The sequence below is a fragment of the Acanthopagrus latus genome, chromosome 2 (assembly GCF_904848185.1).
Source record: "Acanthopagrus latus isolate v.2019 chromosome 2, fAcaLat1.1, whole genome shotgun sequence".
Lineage (NCBI taxonomy): Eukaryota > Metazoa > Chordata > Actinopteri > Spariformes > Sparidae > Acanthopagrus > Acanthopagrus latus.
In genome coordinates this window covers 18,595,398-18,604,788 of record NC_051040.1, presented here as the reverse complement: position 1 = coordinate 18,604,788, position 9,391 = coordinate 18,595,398, and the positions used below count along the sequence as shown (strand labels likewise).

Below are 9,391 nucleotides of genomic sequence, written 5' to 3'. Positions count from 1 at the left end.
AACTTGTCATGGCAAGAATAGAGGCAGGTTTAGATGATTTTGGAAGAAAGTGCCACAGCAAGTAAGACCCAGGGAGCAAGTATATGCAAAATGACCATGTCAAGTCAGTTTTTAAGTAGATGTATTTCACAATCACAAATTACAATTTTTTTAAAGGGGCATTACAATCTGTATGACTACAAAATTTCACCTGACTTTTCATCCACATGGAGATGAGTAGATAATGACTGAATTTTCCTTTTTGGGTGAACTTATCCTTTAAATCCCCTCTAGGTTTCTGCCAGTAAAAAATACATTAAATCTTCCAGATGAAGATATTGCCAGATATGAAAGTGTAAAAAAAGATCTGAAAAATGTACCCCTTTTAGCAGTGTTAACCCATGTTGAATGAAGTTATTTGAGGACAGGCGTTCATCATTACCACTATAAAACAGTAGGTGGCAACGTTACCTATTAGCTTTGGATGCGAGCCGCCGGTTCGGACAGGAAGAAGAAGAAGCAGCACTAAGGGGAAGTGTGCGTGAAGTGCCGCAGTGTGTTCTGCTCAGTACGGCGGCGCTGCGTAGATGTTAACCCGGGTTTTTATCAGCTAATCTGAAGAAACGGACTTCCTTGTTTTTTAAAAAACTATATATATAACGGCACAAAATGGCCACTGGTAAGTCAACTTGTGTTTTTAACGATGAACTGATTGGGTTTGCGTTGTACGTGTTTGGACGATGAAAAGTGGGTTAAATAGCATTGCAGCTAATTTAGCGGACAGCCGCGAGGCCAGAAGGTGGGTTCCGGCTATTTCAGGGAACACAGCGCGTGTTTCTCAGCGGGACCAAGTTTTGCATTATTGGTTAGTCCAAAAAATATGATATAATAGTAGAGTCGGCTTTGTGTACATATTCTCCTGTAAATGTGAATCAACAATTGCGCCGTTCCGTCAGGATACGTACATATTTTGCAGAATGGGCAGGGCCTCGTCGCGGCTAGCTAACCTAGCCTACGGTGTCTTTTTAGCATGAGCGTGAATGCGTCTTTGTTTATACCGATGCTATTGTTTCCTATCTGAACGAGAAACAGGTTTACTCTATCGGTACTCGTGTAGCTAAGCTCAAACTTGGTAACATGTTTAATCTAACATTTTGTTTGAGGCACCACTGACGGCATTTCAATGCCAATTGTAGTTAGTTTCGTTTCAAGGTTTAGCCCGAGCCGAGACGAAACTGACCGCCATTTTTAGAGGATTGGCGTGGTGACGGGCCTGTTTGCGTGACGCTGTCCTACTTTTAGTAATGCGCTCGTCTGCTTTTGCCTCAAAACATTGTTGCATCATAAATTGGTTAATCGTCTTGGCTTGTAGAAGTCTGTATAGCAAACACAGCAATCCTTTTGTATTAATGCAGACACATTGCTTTGTCTCTTTTTAGATTCAGGCTACGGTGGCTCACAAAGGTAATAAACAATCAAAGTCTGACATGAATTTCTTGTGTTTTGTATTTATTAGTCATCAAACACATTCTTATTCAACATAACTCGTTTATAAGAAATGGAATGCATAACCTTTGGTTCCATCTAAGCTACTTTTTCTTTTAATTTTTATATTGTGTCTGTAGCTATGGGTCGTATGGTGGTCAGCAGAGTGGACAGGTAAGACTCTTCCTCAGATTAATGTACACCTGTCAGTTGTGGAAATAGGTGTTAACTTGACTAACTGGTCTTTTTTGTTCCACAGGCATACGGTCAAGGTAATGGCGGTGGCACTTATGGGGGACAGAGTTACAGCGGCTACGGACAGCCAGGTGTGACAAGCTTTATAGTACATGTCTGTTTTCTAAAAGACGTTAGCCGAACAGCAGTGGTAGGGTAAACCACTGAGCACTCCATCAGTACCTCTTTAGTTTGTAGAATCCTCACAATAAACAAAATCCTTCTTAGGCAGATTTTATATTTGAGATTATTGCCCCAAAAGGAGACATTTAGATTATTGACACTGCAAGGAACCCCTGCATCTAGAGTGATTTGATGGTCATAATTGAGACAACAGTATCCAATCACAAGAGGATAATGTAGATCAGATCACTGAATTTGAATAAAACATGCCCCCTTAGAAAAGTCTGTTTATCCAGTTTAGTCGGTTTTGTTTCAGTTTAGTAGGATTATTTTGATTACATTTAGTTTATCATGGAGTTAAAGGATATTTAATCGGGCAAAGATTTTGTGATTTGTTTAATTTTGTTCTCTTTGTCTTCGGCAGATGGTTATGGCCAGTCTCAGCCGCAGAGCTACGATAACTACAGCGGACAGGAATCAACTGGGTAAGATGTTATTCTTTCATTGCTCGGGTACCTTTTTTTTTTTTTTTTTTTAAATTGTGAGGTCTCATCTGTCTGTGTGCTTTCTCACTGTCATTCGGTCAATGTAAAATTATATAAACAAAGACATAAAAGATGGGTACATAAACAAGAATTTCGGCTCTGGGTGTTATTTCCCTCAAACGGTATACCTATGTCCCCAGACCTGCCAACCTGAATGCATTTTGAGTAGCAGGTACACATTTTAACATCTTAGTGTGGTGGAATGTTTTTTTTCACTCTTGAGTGTGCAAATAGCCTCTCCATTAGCAAGAAGCCACAGCAGTACATCAGGAATTGTAGTCTGCCCAAAAAAGTTTTACCAAGCTCTGTGAGTTGTTTTAAACAGGCCTAGACAAACTCTGTAGGCAGTGTTTAGCAGAGTTTGAACCCACTCAGAAGTTTGCAAATTCTTGTAAACGGCTGCTGTCTGAGACAATCTGCCTGTCCTCTAACAGCTGTAGGATGCCTGCAGGCAGTGAAGTTACCTCAGCAGAAGGAGGAATGACTCATGTTTGACTTTTGAGATTATGTGTAGCTTGACTTTGCTTTTGTTTTTTTGGAGGAGGGGGGCAGCACAAACACATGAACCTGACATTTTTTGGCATACAGTTGGCAGGTCTGCTTTGCCCCTCTGCTTCTCCCCATCCTCCCGGCACAAGTCCTGAAACGCTTGCTGAATAGTTTGATCCCGCACCATTACGTCATTGCCACAAATTCTGCGTTTTTAGCTTTGAACTGAGCAGTGCAAATCAATGCGAGCTTGTACCTATTCTTGTTTTTACATTAACTTTTCATGTAATTTCGCCACTTCAAGGTATGGGGACAAGCCGTCTTACCCACCGCAGGGTTCCTATGGTGGCCAGGGCCAAGGAGGTGACAGTTATGGACAGCAAAGCTCATATGGTAGCCAGGGACAAAGCGGCGGCGGCGGTGGTGGCAGCGGCTATGGAAGATGGAGTGAAGGTACAAATGACTGGATTAAAAAGTTCCAGATAGAGACTACATCTGCATTCTTCAAGTGTATACATATGTGACCAGTTCTTCAACTTGAACAGGATGCGTATTTTCTCAAATCTTGTTTTACACCAGGTGAAAGTGGTGGTCAGGGTGGAAGGTTTGGACGTGACCAAGGCGACCGCTCAGACGGAGGGGGCTACAGAGGGCGAGGCCGTGGTGGCAGCAGCTATGACCGTGGCAGTTACGACCGCAGTGGTGGATATGACCGCAGTGGTGGATACGACCGTGGCGGAAGAGGAGGACCTCCTGGTATGGGGTAAGTTGCATAGTGCCACTGCCCCCAAGGTACCTCTATACACTGTGAAATATGAGACATGACTTGTTGCCACTGAACACATCATCACTCATAAACTACAAACCATCCACAAAGATGATTTTCACCACTCATCTGCTTTGTGCTCCAGATCCTCAAACTGTGGTAGTTTTTTTTCTTTCTTTTCTTCAAAACCTGATCCATCAAAAGTTGTCACGGATCACGTAGGTAATATTCACCACCCTCTGCAATGTGCTCCCGTTACCTGAACCTTGTGAGATTTTTGTTTTTGTTCCCAAAACCTGAATGACTTGGAAGATTTTACACAAGAGACAAGCTGGTGTTAATTACACATTGCTGTTGAGATGAAATGATGGGTTGAGATGTTTGACCCACTGGATCTATTTGCTATCATTGGGGTCCGAAGTAAAGAAATGGAGACTGAACAAGCTTGCCCAAAAAGGAGCTGCTAGACACCAACGACCTGGTTGTGTAACCGTATTATCCCAGAATCTGGGACAGGCTTTATCAACTCTGCAAAGTGGTCAACAATTTGTCCATAAACCAGGAGGGACACCTTGTGTTGTTTTTATAGGTTGTACAGCATTTACTGAAATGTAAAAGTACTGCAAAGATTAAAAGCTCTACCTGAACAGATGTTTCTAATAGAAGAATAATGCTGCGGCGCACCATTAAGACTGACTGAAGTGCTTACCTACGCATGGTAAAATTTGCTCCATATTGACACATACCAAATAAATGGGCCCAGACCCTTTTTTTGTAGAATTTGCAAAAGGGGAAATTCTCAGTTACCCTTTGTTTCTGAAAAAAACAAAATTAAAAAAATGCCTCGCCTTTTGCAAGATTTTGTAGGTAGAGTTTGGTTCGATCTCAAAGTCCCACGTGATGTCAGCTGGCACAATAATGCCTTGTTAACGGTCCCATTTGTTCTACATCATGTTGTATATCCTGAAAACATTTTAGATTAGTTTAATTCAGAGAAATGCGTTTTTTTTTTGTTGCTTTTTGTTATTTGATCTTATACAAATCGGGGGACTTGTGCTGTGGTTTCATTTTTTTTTTTTTTTTTTTTTTTTTAATCAAAGCTAAGTCTTGAGCAGCCATACTTTTTATTTTACCAGAAACTCAGTTTTGGTGTTTCTTGTGCTTTGAAGACCACAGAATAGTATTTGAACAATGGAAACGCCGCTAAAACAATGTCCCTAGACCTGGAGCCTACATCTTCAGCTGCTTCACATTCAACAGGTTTCATTCAAGTGTTGTATATTTGACAATGGAGAACATATGTGTTGTGTTAACATGGATCTACATTTCATACTACAGGTATTCAGAGAGATTGAGCTAAAACTTGGACCTCAGTTAAAGGATCTCATAAACGCACTCAGTGGAAGATTGCTTATCAGTTGCTACACCCCTTCACACCAATTTGGCCTCATATTTTTAAAAAAACAAATTCAGCTGGTGTTCCAGCGATTGGTATCTAATCTGGTTACATAAAAGGAAAGTCAAATCTTAAAAAATTCTTTGTAAATGGTGACCCAGTGACATGTAGTAATTGTCTTCACTCGTCTGCCTGATTGTTCAGTCAGAGCTGCCTAGTCGTCTGTTCATTGATCTCTTAATGTCAAAGACTAACGCATTCCTCGTGTGAGACATTTCCACCATAGTCGCACACCCTGGGAGGAGTGCATACTGATGGGGATGTAGGGGAGCTTTGAGCTCTCAGTTGGGACAAAGGAAAAGCCATCATATCTCCAATTTTTCCTCTGCAGAGGTGGTGACCGTGGTGGCTACAAAAATTACGGTGGTAAGTGACGAGCATCAGAACTGTGTCGGTGGGGGAGTTAGCAAAAAGAAAAGGGGGATTTAAAAAAAAAAACTCAGTGAATGCCACCAGTTTCATGTCCAGATCGAAAGGGACTCCACCTATTATTATCAGGAATTCTCATAAATGACTTCAGATATGGTAAAGAACATGGAGCCTGAGATAAAATAATGGTATTGTTGCATGAAGACAAGGGCTGATTGTTTATGACAGAGGTGTTCCCAGGACGAAGAAGGAAAACTTTCTAAAACGGGAGACATTTTGGTGGTTTTCATTTCTGGTGTAAGCTCAAAAGAAAACAGAACAATTCTGTTCTTGTTGCAAGGTGTTGGTATGTGGCGCAACGGTATAAAAACACCCATCAGAGAGCTGTAAACTTTGACATTTATTTAATTTTCTTGATCATTATGCATTGATAGGAATGAAGTTAAAATGATTGTGTGAAACAGTGTGGACAGTTTCCAGACTCCTTCCTCAAGTGTTATTTTCCATCCTCTCCTCTGTTTTACAGGATCTCGAGACTACGGCTCAAGGGATGAACCAGGTAAACTTGTCTTTGATCATTACGTGATTAAATGTTTTGTTCATCCTCCAACTGTGTGATGGACACAGGAAGTGAAAGGTCTCCATATACGTGGGTCAAAAATAAATGAGGGAGGACTTAAACCACACAAAGAGCAACATCTTTTACTGATGTACGTTCTATAACTTGTTGAGAACAAACTGACGTAACAGTCAGTGGAAAGGGAAAAACAATAACTCACCGAGGGCAGTATTTAAAATCGCATTGAAAATCAAAGTTAATAGTTGGAATCACAGGCTGATCCAACTTGCGTGAATTTTATCATGGCAACTCATGATGTTACTGAGTAGTCTATCTATGCACTCCCTACAATGTCTGGGCCTTCTTCTGATAAGTCGACGGATAGTGTCCTGGTGGGAGCTCCCCCCAGACCTAGATCAGGGCATCAGTGAGATCCTGGACAGTCTGTGGCCGCACTTTGGATGCAACAATCCATAAAGCTCCATAGGTCTTCAGTTGGACTTGGGTCAGGGGAACAACATAGCCAGTCAATGGCAATAATGCCCTCGTCAGGATATAAGGTCTGACCAACGCTATGAGGTGACCCACCACCAAACTGGTCATTCTGGATGATGTTACAGGCAACATAACTGGTTTTACGTTCACCATGGTGTCTGGATTCTTTCAACGGATTTACCTGTGCAACCTGATGAGGCTGCAGGTACTGCCCCATGCTACTAGTTGTGACAAGGACACCAGGAGAACACAAAACTAGAGTGCTATCAGTCGCGAAATTGATTCACAATCATTTCCTTAATGGACAGATTGAATAATCTGAAGTTTAGCTGACGAGGTGTCATACTGTTACAATTTACGTGTTCACTTGATTTATTCGTGTAGTGTATAATTATTGCTCACATCTTCTCTCCATTGATCTTCTTCACAGGTGGTGAGCAGGACAACTCTGACAACAACACCATTTTTGTCCAGGGACTGGGAGAAGAAGCCACAGTACAGGAAGTTGGCGACTACTTCAAGCAAATTGGTATTATCAAGGTACTGAATGATTCTTTTTTTTTTTTTTTTTTGCTGTGTACTGTTACTTGAATGTGACATTTTTGGTCTTTAAGCAAGTCAATGACAGATTGGCCTTTTTTTCATAAACAGTTGCTCATTACTACTTTGTATTCAAATTTATGGTTTCATTTTGTACTTTCAGGTAAACAAGAAGACTGGCCAGCCAATGATCAACATCTACTCTGACAAGGCCACCGGCCGGCCAAAAGGAGAAGCTACAGTGTCATTTGATGACCCGCCTTCTGCCAAAGCTGCTATTGATTGGTTTGATGGTGAGACCACTGGATCTTTGAAATTCTCTAATCAAACTCCAATATCATTCAGTGTCCCTGTAAAAGCTTTGTTATCTTGTCATTTCAGGAAAGGAGTTCCATGGCAAACCAATCAAGGTATCATTTGCCACCCGCAGAGCTGAGTTCACACAGCGAGGAGGCGGCATGGGAGGAGGAAGGGGTGGACGAGGAGGTGGGTCTCACCCAACTGAGCTGTCTGAAATGCCTAGGTTTGAAATTAATTGAAGTGTTTGTATCAATGCTGCAGTGAAGTTACTGACCAGTTGTTTTTCAACAGGTTTCAGAGGTCGTGGTGGTGGTGGTGGAGGCCCCAACTTTGACATTAAGGGAGGAGACTGGCCCTGCCCCAACAGGTTTGTTGAAAAAGATTTGATTTTTTTTAATGTAATTTTCAAGATATTCCTTGTATAAATTGGAGATGGCTCTCATTTCGCTTCAGTTGTGAAGTTTGTGTGTCTAAAATACCGCTTTGATTTCTGTCCTCAGCTCTTGTGGCAACATGAACTTTGCACGACGACAAGAGTGTAACAAGTGTGGTGCACCCAAACCAGGAGATGCAGGAGGCTTTGGAGGTGGAGGAGGTGAGTGCTTTGATTTGATGTCAATGCTGGCGAAAACTGAAAAAACACTTGAGACATATCTTCTGCATATCTTCTTGTCTTACTGACTTTGTCGTGACTGTTTACAGATCGTGGAAGCAGAGGTGGTTATGGTGGTGACAGAGGTGGTGGCTTCAGAGGACGTGGAGGAGGTTTCCGTGGGGGAGACCGTGGCGGCTATGGAGGTGGTGGCGGCGGCGGAGGATTCGGAGGTGGCTACAAAATGGGAGGACGGTAGGTTAAAACCCTATTTCTATTTTACATTATATACATTTTGCACAGACTGACCTATGATCCCTGTGTCTTTGCTGATGTAGTTTTATCATGTGGCCAGTAGAGGGCACGAGAGATTAGTAAACAATCTAACTGTAACAAATGCTGTGTCCCACTGGCTTACTAGTGCACTATATTCCAATCTTTGAGGTACGTTGTCTTTGCATGAAGTTTACAACAACCAATGTACAGTTCAGATGAAGACACAGCAGAGGATTTACCTTGATGCTTTGTGGAGAAATGGTGTTCATCACCAGAACACTTTAATGGTTTTTATTTGAATACTAATTGATGCAGTTTTACTAAATTTGGCCACTTTTCTAGTGTGAATTTGCAACATATTTAATTCCAAATTGAAAGTCAATTTCCCTGCTTACTATGCAGTGAGGCTGTGAAGTCTGTCTAGTGTCTAAAATATTCATGCTGCATCCTCCACTTGGTGTTTTTATTCCCCTTGAGGGTCTTGGGTATTTAAATGTTTTGATATATTACTACTTGCTGAAGGTGAATTGCCGTGTTAAAGGACGATCTGCTTGTAACGAAAGTAAATGATGTTATCCATTTACAGAGGGTAAAGCAGTGGGGGAATGAGACACGTTGACGCCATATTTCACCCTTGTCTCCCTCGTTAACGCAGCCGTTGATTCAATGACGACAGAAGATGTTGGCCTTTTGCTAACAGAACATCTTTGTCTTCTCCCCTCAGAGGTGACCGCAGAGACGACAGAAGAGACCGGCCATACTAAGTGTTGAGCAGATGGAAACCATTCCAGCCCTGGAGTTCACCATGGAGGGAGTGTTTAGTTTGGGTGGGGAAGAGGACATAGATCAGACATTCTCATCTGTGTGCCTTTTCTACAACCCGACTATTACTGCTCATCTGCGAGAGAGGGGAACGATGTGTTGAGATACTGTGACAGGACTTTGGGGCTGATTGGCATGTGGTCAAATGTTTGTTTTGGGGGTTTATTTTTTTGTTTCATTTCTTTGTACATCTTTTTAATTTTCCTCAGATTCTAGTTGCAGATGTTTTGTCAGGTAGATGCGTACCATTGTTTTGTATGAGCGGAAATGTTTTACTTGGGTTCCTTTTTTTTTTTTTTCTTTCCAAAATGATATTAAAAACTGTGATCTTTTCTCTGTGCTTTGTGTGAGTTCATATACA

General features: G+C 41.7%; 1 protein-coding gene across 8 annotated transcripts; it reads left to right on the top strand.

The window, feature by feature from the left end:
• The first annotated feature begins 482 nt into the window (after positions 1 to 482).
• taf15 (TAF15 RNA polymerase II, TATA box binding protein (TBP)-associated factor) lies at positions 483 to 9,362 on the top strand. Of its 8 annotated transcripts, none has more exons than XM_037087553.1 (16): positions 485 to 658; positions 1,419 to 1,443; positions 1,605 to 1,638; positions 1,724 to 1,736; positions 2,246 to 2,306; positions 3,160 to 3,308; positions 3,435 to 3,618; positions 5,409 to 5,443; positions 5,973 to 6,005; positions 6,931 to 7,040; positions 7,204 to 7,333; positions 7,422 to 7,526; positions 7,632 to 7,707; positions 7,841 to 7,935; positions 8,043 to 8,187; positions 8,933 to 9,362. In XM_037087553.1, the coding sequence occupies exons 1-16, from the start codon at positions 649 to 651 to the stop codon at positions 8,970 to 8,972; spliced, it is 1,245 nt and encodes a 414-aa protein (XP_036943448.1). In that variant the 5' UTR covers positions 485 to 648; the 3' UTR covers positions 8,973 to 9,362. The 8 variants fall into 8 exon arrangements, with proteins under 8 accessions (XP_036943452.1, XP_036943451.1, XP_036943449.1 ...); XM_037087552.1 differs by having other exon boundaries at positions 2,243 to 2,306; XM_037087550.1 differs by having other exon boundaries at positions 1,724 to 1,790; positions 2,243 to 2,306.
• The last annotated feature ends 29 nt before the right edge of the window (positions 9,363 to 9,391 follow it).